Source organism: Toxorhynchites rutilus, chromosome 1 (assembly GCF_029784135.1).
Source record: "Toxorhynchites rutilus septentrionalis strain SRP chromosome 1, ASM2978413v1, whole genome shotgun sequence".
Classification (NCBI taxonomy): domain Eukaryota; kingdom Metazoa; phylum Arthropoda; class Insecta; order Diptera; family Culicidae; genus Toxorhynchites; species Toxorhynchites rutilus.
Window position 1 is genome coordinate 152,405,509 of NC_073744.1, and position 23,653 is coordinate 152,429,161.

Consider the following 23,653-nt stretch of genomic DNA (forward strand, 5'->3'; position numbering starts at 1 on the left):
CGGATTCCCCCATGCCCATTGATTTTGAAGTCCGTGTTAGAGAAACACAGCACGGTGGGAATAAAAATACTCCCGATGATGCGGATTCCCCCAACCAAAACGATTTTGAAGTCTGTGTTGGGGAAACCGTAAATCGGGCTAATCAAAACTTGGCAGTTAGGGCGTTTAGATAACGCTTGACATTTTACAGTTATTCAATTGTTCATCTCATGAAAAATAACATTTTGTTAGTTGTGATAGACGCGTAGGAATATTTCCTATCAATTGATGCAAACATCTTTCCGATCTGTTAATAAATGTTGGAGTTATGAGCATTCGAAATACGGGTAGGGTTAGCACACAAATCGGCAGAACAAATGTATGGGAAAAAAGGAAGTTCTTCCAGTTTTCATGAATTTAAACCATTTAGAGATTAGCGAATTGTAATGTATAGCATATCAAACAAATCTTAGATAATTTCCGATTCGATTGGAACTCAAATCATGAGAATTCGTTCACAGTGAAAATAGTTATTAACGTTAACTTTGTTTCATAAAAACGTGACCTGTTTTTTTATTTGGCACGCTTCCTGAAAGACGTAGTTCTACGTCAAAAAGAATAATAACTATTATTTGCACTGATTTATTTGTATATTGCATTGTCGTAGCCAGAAATTGTCTGGCGCGTCCTGGGGAAAGAAGTTATGTTTTGGAAATTGAAAAAAAATATTCATCGCCTTGTTACAACCCATTGATCAAAATAGTATCCAAAAGGTGAAGTCTAGCTACAAGCAAAAGCTCATGCTTGAGCTTTTTGGACGCCAAGGAGAGTTAGATGATATGGTTAAGCGAATCAACATTAAGGATGCTATGTTTAGGGTGGCCAAGGCTTGGGACGAGGTACCGGCTGATTCCATTGTCAAGTCATGGAAAATGCCGATATCCCGTTGTCGGTTGTAAGAGAACGCATACTTTCGATTCAGCGGAAATTGATGGACCTAGACAATACCGTGCATGACAAGAGAGTGGAGTTGTTTTGCATCCAAACACATCATTCTACGATGATAAAAAATCGATCTAGACTTCCGAGTGAGCGAATGCTTCATCAGTTTTGGAGCCACATCAGGTTGATGAAGATGGAAAGTCCGAAAATCGTATTTCTAATGAAACAGCCTTATGTGGAATCGATAAAGTTTTTACTTGGGCTGAGGAAAACGGATTGCCATTGAAAAAAAAATTCCTGCTGTGAAAATTACGTGCAACTATTTTAGAGAAAATTTACTATAGTTAAATCACTAAATGTTAGCTTTTAATTTTTGCTATGTTGCATTTTATGTACATTAGAGAGCCAATGAATGTATGGAAAAAGTGACTTTCGAATTTTCGAAAGGGACTTTCTGCAAAATGTTAAGATGATAATAATGTGGGTGGTGCTCAAGAAACAATCGCGTTTTTTAATCAAATATTGAATTTGATTGGCATAGAAACTTCCCATAGTATCTTAGGAAGGAGCGAAATTCAATAGTTCACTCTTTTGTTAGATTTCTGGTGTGATTTGATTGTAACTTTCGTGTAGCAGATTTTATATCTTTCGAATTCAGCCTTAGCCTTACAAAATGATGTTGGCTGCTCGCTGTCTAGAGTGGATCTAAAAGATAAATTATAGAGGCTGTAACATTTTTATTTGGTGGTACCTTAGTCGTACCGTTTACGCAAAATGTCGACAGCTGATTTTGGCTGAATCGTGAAGTGTTGACATCTGTCAATCAGATATTGTCTACAAGTATGTGAGTTTAGCACAACAAGTTATTTTTTTTCTGTTCCATTGGAAGAAACGTACAACTGAAACGCATCGAATGCTAATGGAAGTTGGTGACTCTCTACCACCGGATAGATTTTGTAGGGAATGTTTTGGACAATTTAAAAGTGCTGATTTTAGTAGTAAATACAAAAAACATCTCGATGGACCGTCAAAATTTGATGATGAAGAACTAGAGACATTACTCGATCAAGATTCGTGACAAACGCAAACAGAATTTGCATAATCATCGGAAGTAACTCGACAATCTATGGTAATGGTAATGAATTAGAGAGACTTTAAACTCTGAGAGTTCATTCGTCTCTTAAAGACAATCTATTTTTGAACGACTCAAATGTTCTACACTTGTCCAAAATTTTGCTTCAACGCATTTTTTGTATCGAATTGTCACCGGAGACAAAAAATTGATTCACTACGACAATCGTAAACACAAAGGATCGTATGTGAAGCTTGCCCAACCAGGAACATCAACGCCGAATATCCGCGGTGTAAATGTAATGCTTAATATTCAGTGGGATTAAAAGGGTGTGATCCACTATGAGCTGCTACAACGTGGTCAACGATCAATGGGGACTTCTACAAGCAACAAGGTGAAAAACGTGCAGATTATTCGATCAGACACGAGTCGATGATGTTCCATCATGATAACGCTTGACATCATATTGCTGTTCGAGTGAAAAACTATTTGGAAAATAGTGGATAGGAAATTCTGGCTCACCCGTCTTATAAACCAGATCTTGCCCGTTCCGACTGCCATTTGTTTCGATCGATGCAGAACGCCTCGAGTGGAATACGCTGTACTTCAGAACAGAGTAAAGGGTGTGTCACATCAAATTGCATCACGGAAAAAACGATGTAGAAATTTAATTTTTAGGAATTATATCTTCAGCTTTCGCTTTAAAATCAGATAAGAGTGTATAGATCACGTTGGCCATGCTTCACTGTCAATTTTTCGTAAATTTGGAAAAATGTCGTCGAACGAAAAAGAGCGTCGTGAATTAATCCTGTGCACTCATTTCGAGAATCCGGAGTTGTCACATCGGGACATCGGTAAGATGCTGGGAATAGTCTAATCCACGGTCAGCAGAGTACTAAAACGATACTTCGAGAACCTAACCATCGACCGGAAGGTGAAGAACGGCAAAAATGGATGCTCCGTCAGTGAAAAAGATCACAAGCGCGTAGTTAAGCAGTTTAGACGTGATCCGAGAAATTCGGTCCGGGATGTCGCCAATAAGCGACAGAAAAATATTGGGCGATTATGAAGCAGGCCCTCCGGAAGAACCCAAAAGTTGTCAAATCGGAGGCGGACTTCAAGAGAAAATGGATTTCTGTTCAAAAAAACTACAACCTGACGTTGTACAGAACCTTATGGACGGGGTAAAGAGGAAGGTGCGAGCATACGGGCTTGGGCTCGAAGTATGAATAAAAAGAAAATGCCGAAAGTTGTTTAATAGTTTTTATTTTACTGTCTAAAATTTTCAAAAGGATCGGTCTACTGGGCGAATTTCTACAGCGTTTTTTCCGTGATGCAATTTGATGTGACACACCCTTTATCAAAAATTGGCTGGACTCATCCTAGGTTTCTCCTACAAACAAACAAAAAACCTGAAAGAATGAAGTTGCACACCAAATACATATTTCTTGACTCGTTCGATACTCTAGATTCATCAGACACTACATAATTATCAGATACATTTATTATAGAATAGAATATAGATAAGATATAAATACATTAAATCATCAGATATTACTACGTAAAAATAATGAAATAGGGTTAGATCTGTTTCAATTTGCACGTTTATTGAAAGTACTCTAGACTCGACATTGATACGATAAAAACTGTCAGAATATACTTTTCGGAGCTCATTTTCCTACAGTCACTGAACAGGGTGTGATCCAACGAATTTACCCAACGAAAAACCTTCCAATTCTTGGTACCAGAGATTGAAATGCTCACCGATTTGAAAAACATCGCCGAAAAAACATCCATCAGGGAAAAATAGTTAAGAATATACATTTTTTTATTACGTAAAGTCTAAGCTCAAAAGCAATAACTTCCCATTGTAGATGCATCTCGATTAAGATGTGGGGAATTCTTCGAACGAAATTTGTAATCTCTTTGTAAATTTCTTTAAGGATGTAAATACCACATTTTCCGAAAAAAATCACGATCGGGACTACTTTTCATTTTCACCTGAATATCCAAATGACGTATCGGTGAATTATCTTTTACAACAAGAGATATGACATGCATTAAAGAAATTAGACGGAACGAAAAGACTAGGACCTGACGGAATAGCACCTGAACAACCTGGCTGAGGATCTCACCCTTCCTTTACATTGCATTTTCAATATGTCATTACAAACTGGAATATTCCCAGAAAAATGGAAACAAACTTTCTTGGTACCTATCTTTAAATCAGGCGCTAAATCTGACGTACATAATTATCGTGGAATTGTCATTATCTCTTGCATTCCTAAACTATTCGGAGCAATAGTGAATGAAAAAGTCTTCCAACAAGTAAAGAATAGAATAACGTGTATGCAACATGGCTTTTTTAAAGGCCGTTCATTTGTGAATAATCTGTTGGCATTTATGGCAACAGCTAGAAACTCTTTGCACTGACATCAGTGAAGCATCTGACCGCATCAACATTCCATTACTACTCTTCAAATTTCAGAAAATTGGAATGAGGTTTAAACGAAAACTTTCTTCCATCGAAAGGTAGAGCCCACCGTCAGTGGTTTTTTAAACGGTTTTATTTAGCTTGCCCTGTAATCTGTTTGTATGTAACATACATGTTTGCCTGTAGCGCTGACCCACAATAATAGAAAATTGACCCCCTTTCTGTTGACCGATTGATCTGAAATTTGGAAGCGAAAAACTCTTTATCTCTGTAGTCATTTTAAAACTGCGTATTTTCTGATCTTGAAAATCCATGATGGCGGCCGCTACAAAATGGCGGATTACATATTTTCTCAAAACCTTATCAATTTTCCAAAACCCCATCAATATGGGTATCAAATGAAAGGGCTTGACTAGTAGAACACGGTAATTTATGAAAAATGAAAATCCAAGATTATTACAAAATGACACAATGGCGGACTACATATTATGCCAAAAACCCGTTAATATAGGTATCAAATGAAAGGGCTTGACTAGTAAAACACAGTTATTCATGAAAAGTGAAAATCCAATATGGCTGCCGCTACAAAATAGCGGACTACATATTTTCTCAAAACCCGATTAGTATCGGTACCAAATGAAACGGCTTGAATTATAGATCACAAAATCATAGATCATAAAAATCCAAATTGGGGGGTCTCCGTAGCCACATTGGTTGCGCGTTCGCTTAGTAAGCGATCGATCGTGAGTTCAAAACTCAGGGCCCTCATTGACCATCTTTGTGTTGTTACAGAATAGCTACGTCCACGCAACAATCATCAGCGATGGAGATCGATCCACGGTCGAAACTAGATCGATTCATTCATACAACTGCTCTGCTCTGCCAGACACATCGGGCTGCTGTTCTATAAATAACTCAACAATGATCAATCAACTATCTCCGCTGTCCGGTGGTCCAACTGGATAATGGAAGAACAGAAAGAATACTCTTACGCCTAAATGGCTACTGTGTGAATGTACCATATGTAATGGTAAGGAAGGAATACTGGCGAATGGCAACTGTGTAATGTGCTAATTATAGATGTGATAACCATGTGACATGTACACGATTAAAATTCGGCTCTGTTACAGCTAAAATGCTAATGAGCCTTAAATAAAATAAATAAATGGGATAAAAAAAAATCCAAATCTAAGATGGCCGCAATTACAAAATAGCAAAGTAATTTATTACACGGTTTTATATAGTTTGAAATATTTGTATGTCTGTAGGGTTGTCCCACATTAAAAGAAATTTGACCAATAGGAACTGACCGAATTTATAAAACACTTTTATCTATGCTGAAATTTTAAAACTGCTTATCTTGAAAAATCCAATTTGGCCGCCGCAACAAAATAGCTGATTCCATATCATCTCAAAAAAAAGGGTTGATTGAGATATGTGTATCAAACGAACGAACACACTATGTATTTCCTGCAATCCACTCAATATCGGTATCAAATGAAATTATTTGACTGATAGTATACAGTACAATGGTTTTATTGTAGAGAAATATTGATAATGTATTAAAAATATAGATAATGTACTAAAAACTAGAAAATAAAATAAGTAAAAAAAACTTTTTAAGTTAAACGGTTTAATTTTGATTAAACATAATAATGTACTAAAAGCAAGAAAATAATTAGGCAAATAGCAGTTAGCAGTTATCACACCTCTCCTTCATTAGTCCAGGGCATTGATAAGACTAAAATAAAATCGTGGGGCACGTTGTATTTCCATTATTCACAATTAGCGACTTCATTATATGTCCCACGATTTTATTTTAGTCTTATCAATGCCCTGGACTAATGAAGGAGAGGTGTGATAACTGCTAACTGTTATATGCCTAATAATTTTCTAGCTTTTAGTACATTATTATGTTTAATCAAAATTAAACTGTTTAACTTAAAAAGTTTTTTTTACTTATTTTATGATTCACACTAGAAGCCGAGTAATAAAATGTGGAAAATAACTGAATGAAAAATTGAAATTAGAAAAAAAATAGACTTGTACTTGAGCCTATCTTTTAATTCTTACAATTGATGAGATAATTCATTTCAACATTCTCTCTTTCGCTGGACAATATTGGACTGCAGAATACAAGCCAATATTTTTCCGAAAACGAACATTTAAATTTACAGTCAACAGAAAAACTAAAACAATTCAACAAATTTGAATAAAGTTAATATTTTTGGCCTGGCTTAAAATACAAGAGAACCAATTTGAAAACATAGTAATTATCAGTTTGTTGGAAATGACCTGAACTATTGTGAATGATTCAAAATAACAGCTAGTTTTAGCGTTTCCGGAGAATCGGGATAAGTTCGAAACGACGATGGTCAGAAGCTTCATTTTCAGGAAAGACATGATTAAACTCGTTTGTTAAAATCTGCAACATACTTTATATTCCACGTTCATTTGTGTAAAGGTACATAATAGTAGGAACTTCTGCACTGATTCTGGTACTCTAATACTCTGTACAAATAGCCTACATTGAGATAGCTTCCGGGTATTATTATTTAATTTTTTATTATTTATTATTTTCCGATCGCTTTGTAGCCAGCCACTACCGGCAGTGCTTTTTCCGATGCTTTGAACACTCGTTTTCCAACACCTTCCTGAAACCGACAGCGATAATCAAATTAATGTATTTCATATCGAATAATTTTTCAGCTCTTAACTTACCAATTTCTTGCCGAGTTTCTTCAGTCCTCCCGCCTCGGTTTGACCCAGCAGGACCAGCGCTGCCAGGATGACGATGGCTAATAGCTTGTTGAAGTTCATTGTGATTTGGCTTAGTATTGTACAACGCGTACTTTCTATTCGAACGCTGATTGCAAAATGACGATGTCTTCCTTTAGGAAGCAATCTTTTTATATACTGGACAATATTCGTTACCTTTGTCGTAGCGACAAAGTACGAGTGAATCACCGGGATCGCCAGGAAGCGGTTATTGTGGATAATAACAAAGAGCAGAGAGTGAACAGAGCGTGTAATTCATCGAGAAATAGCATATGGACCGGGATGGGAATCACACACACCTAACGTAAACCTTCTGCACTGTTGCATAATTTCTGCTCGATTTCACCTTGAATCAACTGGTCAATATTGGTTCTTTGACTCGTTCAAATTTAGTTCTTCAGTACGGAGTGGTTCAATGCAAAAAACTTTTTTGTAGTAAGAAATCATAGGGTTATTTAGTTGTACGATTTTCAATGATTAAAAAAAAACAATCATAAAAATCAGTTCTCTTTCATTGACTTTCATTGACGCGGGTTTATACAACAAAATAAGGACAACCAAAATCGGACGAACCATTCTCGGGTTATGCTCGGTCACACCTACGCAACTTTGTTTTCACCTCATTCACTTCATTCGCCGCGCGGAATAAAGGGGAATATAAGAACAGGACAGACACACGTGAAAAAATATTATCAAATAAAAGAACCTCTATATTTCTTCTGGATATTTCTGTTTAATTTTGTGTTTCAAAAACTCTAATATTATTGTAGCCAAAAAGATCTCTAGAGGGCTGAGCACCTTGGTAAAAAGAGTACTGCGAATCGTTCGCGCAATCGAGTCATGAAAAATGATGGATGAATTGTAAACACTCAGCCGGCCAAATATTTCCAACGTGAAAGAGAAACAATTTTGCTTAAATGCATCACATAGGTGCAATCACTCCTTTACGTGAACTTCACGTTCCTTTGTTTTACTTGCTCGTCGTTTGTTTCAAGTGAGTGAGTATGTGACATTGTTCACATATGCATTTTAGATTTTACTGTTGCGTTATATAACCAAGAATCGTTTCAAAAATCAATACATAATTTAAAACTTAATGAGATAGTAAAAAGGACCACATTCTTCAAATTATAATCTTACGGTGCAGACATTGCTATCACATTGTTACTATGCATCGAAATTGTCGTTCGAATTTACGTGATACGCTTATTTAACAATTGATAACGATTGTGTATCGTTCGCAATTCTATCATTCCCCATAAATTTCGGAATTCATCCGACACAACGTAACCCATTCTAGTTTACCCGTTGTTGTAGCGTAGTTTATTCAACTGCGGCAGAAACTTTCTCCACATCTGTGATTCCCACCATTCAGCCGTAGTATCACTATTCATTCATGATTCGCCGAGAAACGATAAGCTCACGTTCGGCGAGGCGTTCACAAACAAATGGAAAATCACCGTCTCCTTACGACGCGATCGTGCGGTACTTTACCGCGCAAGCAACGGAAGGATGCAAAGGAATATAAAGCTATCTCTTTGGGGAGCGAGTGGTAGTCTGTCTGTGATCAACGTTCTGAATATACACGAACATTTCAAAGTTCTCAAGAAAGGATCATCATGAACTTCAACAAGCTTTTCGCCATCGTCCTTCTGGCAGCATTGGTACTGCTAGGACAAACCGAGGCCGGTGGACTGAAGAAACTCGGCAAGAAATTGGTGAGTGGGCATATTCTAGCTAAAGGAATCGTTCAAGTTATACTTATTGAAATCGTTCTCAGGAAGGAGTTGGCAAACGAGTGTTCAAGGCATCGGAGAAGGCACTACCGGTTGTGACCGGCTACAAAGCGATTGGCAAGTAAACTGGAAGCCAATCATGATATCGTGAACAGTGGCAACCGTAGCCTTAAAGATACATTGGCTATGGCAGCTTAGGACATGTGTACATATAGTATTGTAGTTTATATATAAAACAAATCAATGGTAGCTAGGGCGAGTTTGAATGCACAATTGACTGATGAAACGAATGAGCAGTAATTGTTCAGATATATCTTTGAAACAAATTCACGAAACAAATACACATAAATTCACAAAATGATTCCAACAATTTTCCGAGAGCTTAATTATCCGAAAATATTTATATTCTTTTTTAAATTAGCCAGCTGTGAAACAATGACAGTAAGTGATAAAATCATTGGAATTCACAAGAGCAAAGAAATTATTTTTAATGTGTTTGGATGTTAATCCCTTAAGCAGCGTACACTTCAAATGCGACGTCATCTCCGGCGAGAAAAAAAACTGACATTTAATACCGTTCTGAATCATATTTCGGACAACATCATATTTCGGACACTTTGTTCTAATATCTTGAAATGCCTTATGTACTGATGATATAACTATAAAACTGTTATCACAATTGCTCCTTATAGTAATCCTTTGGTTTCACTATCATTTCATATGAAAACTTCATTTGAATTATAACATAATCGGCAAAAATCTGAAAACACCGTTCATAAATATTTAAATTTCTCCCGTGTTTCATCAGTTCTCATCATCGTTAACAGTTTACTATGATTGCTAGGTAATTGTTTCGCAGATGACTATAAAACATAATCAAGTGTAATGTAATTTTCGCCCAAAAAAATACGAAATAAAGTGTCCGAAATTTGAATTCAATCTGTCCGAAATTTGATTTAGTGTCCGAAGTTTGATTCTTATTCGCTTCATTTGAAAAACCTTTTATTCGATGATTTTTTTATGTTTTCAATCAAACAGGTACCAAAGTTGAAAGCTTAAAAAAATATTGAACTAGTTTATTAAAAATATCAACACAATAATACCTGTGCATAAAGTTCAGATCTGTTTTCTGCATCATATGCCTTAAGCGTTCGGAATATGATTCAGAACAGTACACTTTCTTATAATAATAACAATTTACGCATAATTTTAAGCATCATATTCTTTTTAGCGCAAAGGAATATGATACTTCGAATAGAATTTCAGAGAGTCAAAATAGAATTTCAAATTATTATGTTGTTTTCTGTTGTATCGCATGCAGTTGATCACAACGGTCACATAACGCTGCTGTTTTGATACATTTCGTTTATGTTCCGTTCTTAACCCTCCTGTACTCGCGTGCAAAATCATAACACGTATACTCGCGCACGGTGTCACAGACCGAAAATTGAACTTCTCTGTAATGTTGCTATTGTGTATTTTTCAGGCTTTATTGGCATTTTTTTTGAAGAAGAGGGTATGATTGAATGAAAAAACTCCAAAAAAATATGTTTTCTTCGTCTTTATTATGTTTTAATAGTCAATCTAATTCAGCCTCCTCAAAATAGAGTGATTTTTGATACTCCAACACAAATAACGAAATTCGAATTTTTCACTCTTATTTATTGAAAGTAAGCAACTGAAATTAATTCATGGAAGTGTATAGAGCTATAAAATAACATAAAAACGTATTAATCGATTGTGGTTTTATTGGAGTAAGAATCAGAACATAGCATAACTGCATGCTCGAAACAAACATATTTTTTAAATTTCATGCAGTTGTTGCGTGTTTTTCGAGTCTTTTATCGAAGAGAAGGATGTATAACGAACTTCTAGATAATTACCAGATGATAAAGGTTCTGGAATATAAAGTTTGTATATTTCTAATATTCTTTGTCTCTGTTTTCTTGGTAAACTAAGAATTGATGCCTTTTTTAGATGGGGCATAAAAAGATGATATAAAAGGATTGATTTCTAGGAACTTCATTTTCTTTTTCTTGTTTTCTTATCGATATTGTCCATTATAAATAAAATATCCCCGAAACTGTAACTGTTAAAAACTACCATAAGCCACCGATTTAGTTTATAGTGAACTGTTTACAATTATTCCACAAGTGAAATTATTTCACAAGTGTGTATATGTATGACCATTATGTTTAGCGAATAACTATACGAAAGTCAAACATTTATATTTTACCTTTGAACGTATGAATCTAACGACGAATATATCTACGAATAGTTAATATATGGATCCGTTCAATCCAGTTACAAAAGGGACTGAAATCAAATAAGAATAGTCCGGTAATGATCTTATGCATTATATGTAATAAGAAATCCACGCCACTAACATTAATTTATACATTTCGTTCAACAATATTCTAGAATATGAAAAAAGGCACTTGTCAAAAAAAGTTACTCCTATACTCGCGTTGGAGTGTCAGACCGAAAGTGTTAAAAAAGTGACACACGTCCCCTTTGTACCAACACATGCGATACGCTAAACGATGACGAACGACGAATAACGAAGCTAGAGTGAATCGCAAAGTGGTAGTGTTGATATTTTCTGAGAAATGAACGAATTATTGATTTCTCGGTCTGACAGACCAATGCTCGATTATAGGAGTGTTAAAAAAACCTCCCATTTCAATGGCTCATACTAAGCCCAAGCCCATCCATATTCACCATTTCGATACCGAATTCAACGGGTGATTCCAGTTTATTATTCATTATTATTATCTGTCCAAAAAACGTGAACTCCTGAAAAATATCCTTAGAGTGGCTTATAGGGAATCATCTGAAATTTCATTAAAACAAATTTATGACAACAAAGTGTCATCCATTAGCGACTTGACAGTTTTGTGTCTTCGTGTGAACGAACCCTCGAAACATTTTAATGATCTGTCAATGTCGAAAGGTTAATCAAAATCAATATTTTCATCACGATAATTAATAAAAAAAAAAAAAAAGACTACCGAAATTCGGAGTCGTTGGTTGCAACAATTTTCGACCGTAATAATCGTCCCAGCCGCAAGTGAATCAATTCGAAATGACCCAAATTAATCAATTGCACGGCGTTCTCGAGAATTCGGCATCTCGCAAACCTCATTGTGGCGTATATTGCGAAAATATCTTGGGCGATATCTTTACAAGATCAAATTGACTCAAGAACTTAAGCCTCTTGAATATATGAATGAAGCGCCGGAATTTCTCCGTTTGATCTCTGGCGAATCTTAAAGCAAATGATGGTTTTTATCACTAAATCATTTTCAGCGATGAGACTCATTTCCGCATTATTAATCATATGCAAACCCACATGTGCTTCAAGACGCGCCATTGCATCCGCAAAAATTACTGTTTGGTGTGGTTTTCATGCCGGAGGAGTGATTGGGCTGTACTTCTTCAAATGAAGCAAATGATAAGGTTAACCCTTACAGGACCATAAGATGTCCAAGACAAAATATGCCAATACAACACAATATTTTAGCCATTGTGGGTGTAAAGTAAGAGAATACCACCAGAAAAACATAGGAGGGTGTATATGTTTCCTATAATTTCATGGGGAATATTTTTTCCTGTGGACCATTAAAGTAAATAAACGAAAAGTTAAGTTTATTATATCAGTATTTTATTTATTGCTTTGCAATACAAAAAAAACATCATAAAAATCATCAGAACAGTTAAATAGATAGTTAGTTATGGTATTCTACGAAACAATTTCGTTCACTTGTGAAGTACAAGTGGACATTGCACATAACACATCCACTATGTTGTCGATGTTAAGTCAGTTCTTTTTTTTTTATTCGTTCAGAAACACATTTGCTGCTTTGGACATACGTTTCATTTTGACAAACAGTAAAAAAATATCAATTCAATAATAATTGAACAATCGATATGGATTTTTGTAGAAGAGAAACATATTTCCCCTGTGCGTGAAAGGGTTAAATGGATTTACTGAATAGCAAAAAATTGTATTTTTCTACAAAAAGCTCGGAAAAACACACATAATTTCATTCCTTATTTCTTCTCGATATTTTTGTTCACTATATCTACACACACCCAGATATAAATGTGTAAGTAAAATATTTCAAAACTTGGAAGTTGAAACTTCAAAATTGTTGTTGGCTGTTTCTCTAATTTTTTTTGTCGAGTGTTTATTCTGTTTTCCTCAGAAGATCATGATAAATGACCCCGTCAGAGCAGAACATCGCTTTTTGAGTTAAAACCCTTTTATAGTTGCTTTTATAGTGTGTATCAGTTTGTTTCAGCTCGATTTTTCACCGAGTTCAATTTTGTAAAAAAGACGACAAACCAACTTTACGAAATTGTTACAAATTCTCAGCTAAAAATCGTGATTCTGACAATTATCTTCTCTGTTTGAATAATTGAGCACATGATACGCAAAACTAATGCACCTGTATTAAATGTCAAACCACTTTGATATTAAATCTACCAAAATAAAGAGAACATGCACGCAAGATTGACTAGAATCCATCTTTTGTCAGCTTCAGCTTGTATACAACATAAAATGGAAAATCGTGCAACATTGCATCGTATGTGGAATACAGCGAACAAGCCAATTACAGTAGAGCCTCGATTATCCGCAGGGTTAGGTAAGATCATTGTGGATAACTGAAATAAAAGATGATGCAACATTGAACTAAGGGTCTGTCCACATACCACGTGGACAATTTTAGGGTGGGTAGGGGGTATGAAAATGTCCACGCTTGTCCACGGTGAGGGAGGTGGGGGTATAGACTATGTCTACGTGGACACGAAAAATAAATATTTGTTCAAATATAATCACCGATACATTCTAAATTAAATAAAAACTGATCCGTATTCAAGAATTTTAAAACTTTCCGCCCATCCTGAGTATTCCGTATTTATCCATAAACGGATTGAGCCTGAGAGTGCTTCATATATTTTTACTAATATCATTGAACTTCTTCACTGAAATCTATATTCTGAAAATAACTCATGTAAACTGTGAGCGACAGAGCTATTTTGTATGATCCTATAATTTTATAGTTGCGGGCTATGCATAGACGTTCATAGCTCAAACCTATAAAAAATAAACGATTCCATAATGGTTATGTTTTCATGATATTACACATATGGTTTTTTCATCAAATATAATTTTCTATAGATTTTGTTCTATCTCGAGAACAGTTAGTCTTAGGATAATAATGTCTGTATAATTTATCATGCAGAATTTTGTGTGAAATTTTTTTCTCGCATTACTTTTCTCGAACAGGTAGAATTTTTCAAAGTATTGGAATTCTGTCAATTTCTAGTAATGAATATTTACATTTGCGTGAATTGATCCATGCACCACTAGTCGTCAAACTTGAATCAGTTGACCCAGTATTCTGTTTTTTTCAGAAAATTTCGCATATAATGCAGTTGTAAAACATTTGAATTGATGGATTGAAGTACCTTTCAGAAGTTAAAAATGCTTAAAATTTGTCGTTTTTCAAGGGTTTTTATATGTTTTTTTATAAATATTATAAAAATAAAATTTATTGTTTCTATCAACAAAATTAAAGCTCTCCAACCCTTCTACAATTCCTTCCACGACACCACAATGTTATTCCTATTGTTATATTTCACTATTTAAAATGTTGTCACAACAGAAAATTTTCTCATCTTTCAAATGAATGCAATTAAATTCTTCTAAGTTGCGTAATTTTGAATTGGGCTCAATTTAGAGCAAAAAAATGAGTCTTAAGAAAAATTCAACTTTCACAGTTGAGACTTCAATGTATCGTAAGTTGTCTGATGTCATTTTTGCCCGCAAGCACTTTGAAAGTCATCTAGACACTCAGTGCAGAATGGCCCATAAGGATTCGAAAAAAAATATTCTAAAACGCCTTCAATACCCTCTGAAAATTCGCCGAACTATGGCGGAAAAAGGTTTGACTTGCGCTACCGACTAAAGGTGAATCGAAAATCCAGAGTGAAGATGAATCGGCATTTACTGTGATCGATCATATTCCGGAGTGGGCAAAGATTTGTTTCATCTAAAATTTTGAGTAACACTGTAACACTGTAACAATGCATTTGTCAAAGCAATAACTGGATCTTGTATAGAACATTTTCAAGTTTCCACAATTGCCCTTCGATTTGCTGTGCGATCGTTATGTCATAAAATATTCATAATCCAAAATGAAATGATAACTTTTCATTCGATCGAGAATATCTCTGTAGTAAAATGTTCTACTGGAATTCAATATGAATCAAATGGCGAAATAATCAAGTTGACTGGATTATTACTGGCGTCTATGTGATATCAACACATTTTTTTTGCAAGTGTTTAGAAAATCGTGAACTAAAAATGTATTTGAGAATGATTTTAATTTCATCTATTTCTATTTGATTGGAGCTTGCAATCTCAATTAGCAAAGCTCAAGATAAATCTTTGTAGTTGTGTAGCTTATATTCAGATTCGGATTGTTCCTCACCTGGTTAACTGTACATTGCGTGTTTCCGGGTTAGCAAACCAGATAGCCTTTGTATCTTCGCTGATAATGGAAAAACAAAAAATATTGTATACTCACAAGTGTTTCAAAATTAAACTCACAAGAAGCATGTGCTTTGTTATACCACTCATTTCGCTACCATACAAGAACAATTGGCCACAACAAAGCAGGTACAGGGTACAGCAAGTAAAATTTGAAATAAAAACAACTTAAATGGAAATAAAATGGAATTTAGGCACAAATCAGTTATTTCCTTAATTATTTTAATTTAAAAAGGAAAAATGTCCACGTGGACAAAGGGGGGTAGGGGTACGAAAAGGTCCACGCTTGTCCACGGAGGGAGAGGGGAAGTCTAAAACCGTGCTTTTTCTGTCCACGTGGTATGTGGACAGCCCCTAAACATGAAATGCAAACACCAAAAAGTGAATTCCGCATGAAAAATATATTTTATTAAAAAAACACCAAAGTGTATTGGAAATGTATTTAAAAAAAATCAAAAGTGGTTTTTCGCATGAAAAATATATTTTATTAAAAAAAACATTAAACTTTTCAGGCCGGGAAGGCCTAAAGAATTATGATTTTTGGTGCAATTCGGTACTTTACTGTAGGTTCGAATCTTGTGCGAAAATTTTATGGTATGATTATTTTCCCTAAAAATGTATAATTAAACATGCGGAGTCAATCGAATATATTTTTCAAGTGCATTTTGAAACTTTTTGCAACTTTTTTCCCCATACACTATCTATCAAACGTTTCTCCGATAATAGAAACAAACGTTTTCGTGACTCGGGCTTTGTTCGTTTACCTTTTTGACTGAACCAGAATACACCCAAGGAAGATCTTTTTGCAGAAACCTTTGTGACGTTATATTACTGCTACACGCAGCTGAGAGTTGAAGGTTTTGAAAATTCGAAATATTCACATTGTTCACAGTTTTCAATAGTTATATTTAACTGCACACAATGAACACGAAAAAAACATTGGAAAATGAAAAAAACAAATCATTACAGCCAAAATACGTCCATTAAAGTATTATGTATTCTGATTTTTTACCTTTTGAATGAACTCGAATAAAATAAATGTTGTAATTTGTGTAATCCGTTTGTTTAGTTGTTTAATGAAAGAAAAAAGTTAATTTCGTTCATTATTGTTAATCCTATTATTTAGCCAGTAAGGAGATATTCTAGTGTAAAGACACGAATTTCGGATGTTTTTTTGAGCTCCGTAAAAATAAAACAAAGCATATTTCTACTATCCATTATATCATCATTTGTTCATTTATCTTTTAACAATAGAACAAAAATTGAACGGAGAAAAAATATTCATAACTAGAATAGTTGAGAGCTGATGAAGTGAGAGGATTCAAAAAAAGTTGTTCCATGGCGTACACGATTCCAGCCCTTATGGTTATCTGAAACAAGAAAATCGAACAGATTCTGGATCAGTAAAGATGCCGCATACTCCTGAATGCCTAAACTACAGAAATATGAAGGAATTTTTTTCAAGCTTCTAGAGTAGAATACTGTCTTAAGAACAATATTTTCACTCTGTAGTAGATTGTTATAAGAAAAGTAACACTTTGTTCCAGTCCTTATTATTGAATTTGTTTTGACATTTCTATTGGATTTTTTTTGGCTACCAATTCGAATTTATCCCAAATCTGGAGTACAAATTTGAAACTCACAAAAAAAAACATTCAAATTTTGAAATAAATGGATAGAAGAAATCAAATATTCCTGTTCATGGAGTTGTTAGGCAAAAAAGGGTGGGTAATGTCGAAGACATAACCATAACAAATTCTTCCGATTTCAGAACATTTGGTCGATCCATTTGAGTACTTACTTACGCGTGTTGTAAAAAAGGTTCTACTTATGCATTGATGAGTCAATATTTATACTTACACTAGCTGACCCGGCAAACTTCGTCCCGCCTAAAATTTGTTTTTTGTTATCAATACCTTCAAACATTCACGTTTACTTACTAAGCGCAAGTTCATGAGTCCAATCGCAGAACTTTTCATTGATTGATCTTCTAATCGACCACGTTGAATTTACCTTTTACTGAAAAATTCCTAGTACTTCTACCAAAACTCATCATTATAATATCAGAATATTTTCAGACACAATTCTCGTTCAAGATTTTTCAACCACTTGCCAAAAACATGTTTCTCCGTTACATGGAATAAATGTTTGATACAGAAAATATGATAGAATAAAGACAGCCCTAAATCGTTAAATTCCTTCCACGAGTTCTGCTCTTATCAACACATCGGGCGATCCTTGTTTGTATAGATAGAAGAAAATATAGGAGTGCGTTTCATCACATTAAAATCCATTTCCAGTTTCGAACAAAGATCAATTTCGCTAGCGCAAACATCAAATGGACCAACAGCCCTTGTCACTATGTAATCGTAGAACATATGGGAATTTAATTTTCCGAATTTTCCCTTTTCCTTCAGAGTTTTCCGAAAATTTTGAATTGTCATGATTGGTTGGAATACCGTTCTGCATCATATTTCGGACGCTTAAGGCATATGATGCAGAAAACAGATCTAAACTTTATGCACAGGTATTATTTGGTTGATATTTTTAATAAATTAGTTCAATATGCTTTTAAGCTTTCAACTTTGATACCTATTTGATTGAAAACATAAAAAAATCATCGAATAAAAGGCTTTTTAAATGAAGCGAGTAAGAATCAAACTTCGGACACTAAATAAAATTTCGGACAGATTGAATTCAAATTTCGGACAATTTATTTCGTAATTTATTGGGCGAAAATTACATTACACTTGATTATGTTTCATAGCCAACTGCGAAACACTTACCTAGCAATCACAGTAAACTGTTAACGATGATGAGAACTGATAAAACACGGGAGATATTTAAATATTTATGAACGGGTGAATTCTACGTGCTCACGCCTCTATAAAATAAACAAAGGTGAAAAGCGTAATATAGATCATACCATTTCAAGTTTATGTTCGTTGTCAAGGGTACATTTCACACTAAAAAATATCTTTGCTGTTTTTTTTGTTTGTTCCAATCAGTTGTGAGTTACAGGGTGTTAACAATGCAAGTCAACAAAAAGAAAATTCGGTACATTTCACAGTTTTTTTTTCGATAAATATGAAAATGCAAGCTAAGCCGCTGATATTGAAAATGGTGTTTATGGTACCGATAATGTTACAGCTAACTATGTCCAATTTTGGTTTTGTCAATAACGTTCAGGCATATTAAATACCTTGGGAAACGTCTACAAAATCACAGAAAAAATCGAAGATGACCGGCATGATATTAAGCGTGGTACGCAAATAACGTAACGCTAAAAATGTGGCTTTTGGACCTCCTCCCGCTCCCTAATAAGTAACGCAAGACGAACCTCCACTTACCCTTGAGTTTCGTAGCGCCTACAAAGCGCCTGTGCAAAAAGTCAAAGTCGTTTGAAAAAATTTCATGATATTTTAGCTTTTACTTTAGCACTTTCTTGATTAGTTTTCGAGTTATGCAGAAATTTGTTGGCCCGGTTCTTCTTCTTCTTCTTCAATGGCACTAACGTTCCTAGAGGAACTTCGCCGTCTCAACGTAGTATTACTTGCGTCATTTTTATTAGTACTTAGTTAAGATTACTATGCCAAATAACACGCCTTGAATGCATTCTGAGTGGCAAGCTCTAGAATACGCGTGATCACAGTGCAAGTCGGAGGAAATTTCTTTGACGAAAAATTCCCCCGACCAGAACGGGAATCGAACCCGAACACCCGGCATGTTAGTTATGACGCTAACCATTCGGCCACGGGTGCACAAATATTGTTAAATATTGTAAATATTGTTAATATTGTTGCCCCGGTTCATGAGTTGTTGAGTCTGATAGGTAGGAACAGGTGGCGTCGCCTCCCTGATGTCAGTGATTGGCGGAAATAGGCCAACAAAAAATAAGCGAAAAATAACGTAAAAAACAGACATCTACCCAAGTTTAAATCGGCTGAATATCCTACTAATTCCGCTTCATCGATTTTTGGGAGTTTTCGGAGTCAATATATTCTGCATTGACAGGATATCCATCGATCACGATATTGTTCCACACATCAGCTAACAATTCTCCTGCATATTCAAAATGTTTCGTTTCCAGTTCCGAGTCCCTTGTTTTGAGTTTTTCATCCAAGTGAGATCCGTCATGATCATGAAGAAGTATTGGACCATCTATCTTCCGGGAAAGAAGAGTCATCCGACGTTCAACTCGGTTGAAAGTATTGTATTTAACATTTGTAGCAACAAATATTGCATCGAAACGCTCGAGTGAAGCGCCTCAAATGGTGGCCAGACCAGGTCTAACGGCTTGGAAGGTTCTACCGCGTTTTGGTGGGACTTGAAAGGAATAATTTATTATGAGACCCTAAATTTAGATATCTAGCGTAAATTCAGATGAGGGCTCAGAATGCAAGGGGTGTAAGTGACTTGATCGATTTCTCTTCATCAACTTTTTGTTTAGTTAATAACTCAATTGCAAAAACGTTCCAATTTAAGTTTGCTATACAATCCGATAGATGAGGTTCTGACCTATCTTCCACATTTTCAAATACAGCTAGGAATGTATTTGCAGCTAAGTTATGACCAAAAGAGAGAGTCGATGTAGAGATATCGATCAAATCACTAACACCCCTTTCATTATAAGCTCCTCAGATATCTACTGTCAACAACTGGACCGTTTGTTTGACCAGAAACGGCCAGAATTGGCCTACAGAAGAGATGTTGTGTTCCATCAGGATAACGCAAGGCCATACAGGGTTATAGTGACTCACCACAAATTCTAAAAGCTTGGTTGGGAAGTTTTAATGCATCCACTATGTAGTCTGAACCACGTGATTACAACCGTTTTCTCACATTGCAAAACTTCCTAGGTGATTAGAAATTGGGATCAAGACAAGATTTAAAAATCGATTACTAGAGTTTTTCACCAGCAAGGACGTCTATGAGATAGGCATAATGAAGCTACCTTTAAATGAAGTTTTGAATTTCAAGCAAAAATAATGGATTACTTTTTCTCCAACCTAATATTTTATCGCGATTCGCAAATGGAAATTTGGCAGGGAGTCGATGAAATTTAAATTGCACGAAAATGGCTGTTAGAGTTAGGGTATCATAAACATCCTTCGCAATTTATATCCCTGACATGAATTTTCCCATACAAAAAAATTAAATCATTGCTTTCAAAAGATCCAAAACCGTTTGATAATACATTCATTGTTGAAACATTACAGGTTTATCATCGCATGTTAGTTGTTAGTTCTAAACGACAAACTGCACCGTAATGATGTTTAATGCTGTGCATGCGGCTATTTTCACCGCCTCTGCCACCTTATCTTACCTGTGAATCATCAGATCATATTTGCCATTATACAGCATGTTTCGTCGAGCGCTTTGCCGAGAATGCGAACGTTTGAGCAGATTTTGATGCAAAATGTTAGTGTTCAAAAGTGCACAAGAGAGAACGAATTACTTCATTGCAAATAAAACCAATCCGAACCGGATGCTAATGAAACGAAACAGCAAAAAGACATCGCATTATGTCATATGAGGTCACTAGAAAAAAACAGAGCTGAAGTCATTCGATAATGGTGCCAGCAAATTTGATGTTCACTTGTCATGCCATTAGAGCTGGGTCATTATCAAGATTATGTACCGTTTCTTTCCACTTCTGAGAAATCGATCTAATGTAATGAATTATACCTGCTAAGTAGCTTGTTAAGGGGCGTCTACAATAGTCAAAGCAACTTGTTTTACGTTTGTCTATGGTGGGAAATCTTCAGAAACCGGAAAACTAAAATATCGGTCAGCGGAGATGTTACCAACGTTACAAGATTGATGGGAAAGGCTTGAAATTAGCCGCAGTTGCACCCAATCATAACGAGTATTTTGCAAACGAAGTTGCCTGGTACCTGAATTAATCAGTCGCCGTTTTGTTTGCTCATCATCCAGGGCTCATTAATATTTCAAGTTCGTGGGGTTTTCGGTTGGAAAGCAAAATACACCGTGGTTGCTTAGTATTTTAAAAGGTAAATTGCAATCAATCTGCTTGCCACATCACTTTCCACCGTTTGCTAATCATTTTGGATAAGTTGGGATTTTCCAGTGAACCACCACAGTTCGTATTTGAAATCTCGCGACGATAAGTCACCCAAACACATAACCAAACCATAGCTCGTGAGTGGATTAAGCTAATTTGCATCCGTTCTTGCTTATTTGCATCTTCGTGAGTACAGCACAAGATGATATCCACAATAGTCGGAACCAGCGTTAAGTGAATTCATGCTCACACGCCACATACCCAAGTCCGCAAGGGACCCCCGGTTCTTGCCGTGATTGCTGATGATAATCAACAACTTCAACGAGATGACAATACGCGATTCATTGTCGTCACGATCTCCGCCTTTCAGTATCTCGATTAGTCAGGAGTTGAGGAGTGAAATTTCTCGCGACAGGCAAACAACAACTGCTTCCATGAATACGGTTGATCAGAATAAATTCAATTTATTCGACTCGATTTCATCGGTTACACAAGCACTTAAGAGAGTAGATTACCTCGACAATAGAATTAAATTATAAAATCACACTTGTTCTAGACTTCTGGTGCTGATTGCGTTTGTCTGTCTAGAGCAGGAAGAGAGTGAAGCACTGCGTAATTGGTTTGCCTGCTCTGTTTAGAACGTGTTTCGACACTTTCCGTTAATCAGTGTCTCGCCGGTTTTGCAAGCCAGGGGTCCGTCGATAATGAACCGATCGTCTAGGTTTTTCTTCGGCGTTGTCGTCGTTACCGGCGAGTCGGTGCCGGTTTCTTCTGCATCTTTGAAAACAATTCGATCATCGTCCGCGGGTTCCTCATCGTTGGGTTCAATTTTGTACACACTTGTCTTCTTGGCCGCACTGTCCAGCGAACCGACCGTTCTTGGGGATGTTGTTTTCGAGGTGACCGTGGTGACGAGCGCATCAGTGCTCGAACTAAGCGCTCGCGCTGATCCGCTGGTGGCCGTGGTGGTGGTGATGGCTGACGTAGAAACAGTTCCGTTGTTTTCCGGTTCCGTCACGTCTCCGTTCGAACCTTGAAACTTGTCCTTCACGTAGTCATAGCCCCTTAAGACACCATCCTTCACCGAGGAAGCTGCACTCTCGAAGCTCTCCTTGACCTTTGCTGTGCCTTGCATGATAGCGGACGAGACATCGTCGAAAAATCTTGTAATTTTACTCGACTCGGGTGCCACTGTCGTGCTGCTTCCAGCCACCACTTCTGTGGTACTCGTGAGGGGCTCTACCGTTGCGGGAACACCTTCAGGCCTGGCGTTGATGGACACTGTCGCGATGAGCAGCAAAACCGCGCCTCCAAATAGCACTTTTCTGTACATCGCAAAACAAATCTGTCGTGTGACCACTCGGACGATCGCGAAACGCGGAACACTGAGCACAACGATCCGGTCTATAGCACAGCCCGGCTGCGAGTGATCTGTAGAGCTCTACTCAACACCTTAGTGACCGATGGGCCCACAGCTACGATGAAACCTGTTCTCTCGTTAGGAGGGATTTAACGTGAATGCTTCCTCGAAGCGTACAAACAGAGGGTGGTGTTGGAACTATGTTACCTGTCATTTATGGGAATTTTCTGAGTTACGCGTGAAATGACCTCTAGATCCAACCATCCAACATTGTAAAGAATAGCCGTGGGTATTTATCTGCCAGCATTTTATTAGCGGTCAGACCAAAAGTTTTTTGTTGTTTGAGAAAAAAAAAACAAATGAGAAAACATCATCAGACTGGACATTACGCGGCTGATTGAACACATTTTCAATTGTTTGATCGCCCTTGATCGAGCGCAAGATGTAAAAGATATCAAATTTCGCATTATTTTTTTCCAGACTAAATTTGCGAGGTTCAAACCACAAGTTATAATTTCTGTTCGCTTTTGAAAACATTCTAATTGTTCGCGTCGAATGGGATCACGGATTAGATATTATATCCACATCATCTCATGGTGGACATAATTTCAAGTTTCCAGGTGTGATTGAATTGATTTTCCTTTCATTCGTTAATTAGATGCTTTCGTTTATCTGTGGCTAAAAGTTCCGCGGGCTGCTGTCTACTTTTGTGAGCCTTATTTGGAGAGGCCAGCAATTGTCGTTGTTTTGTAAGTGACAATGTGTTTT

General features: G+C 36.3%; 1 protein-coding gene across 1 annotated transcript; it reads right to left on the reverse strand.

Moving 5' to 3' along the window:
* Window positions 1-21,964: 21,964 nt before the first annotated feature.
* Window positions 21,965-22,969, reverse strand: LOC129768088 (uncharacterized). The gene has a single exon (XM_055769508.1). The coding sequence runs from the start codon at window positions 22,856-22,858 to the stop codon at window positions 22,160-22,162; it is 699 nt and encodes a 232-aa protein (XP_055625483.1). The 5' UTR covers window positions 22,859-22,969; the 3' UTR covers window positions 21,965-22,159.
* Window positions 22,970-23,653: the final 684 nt, after the last annotated feature.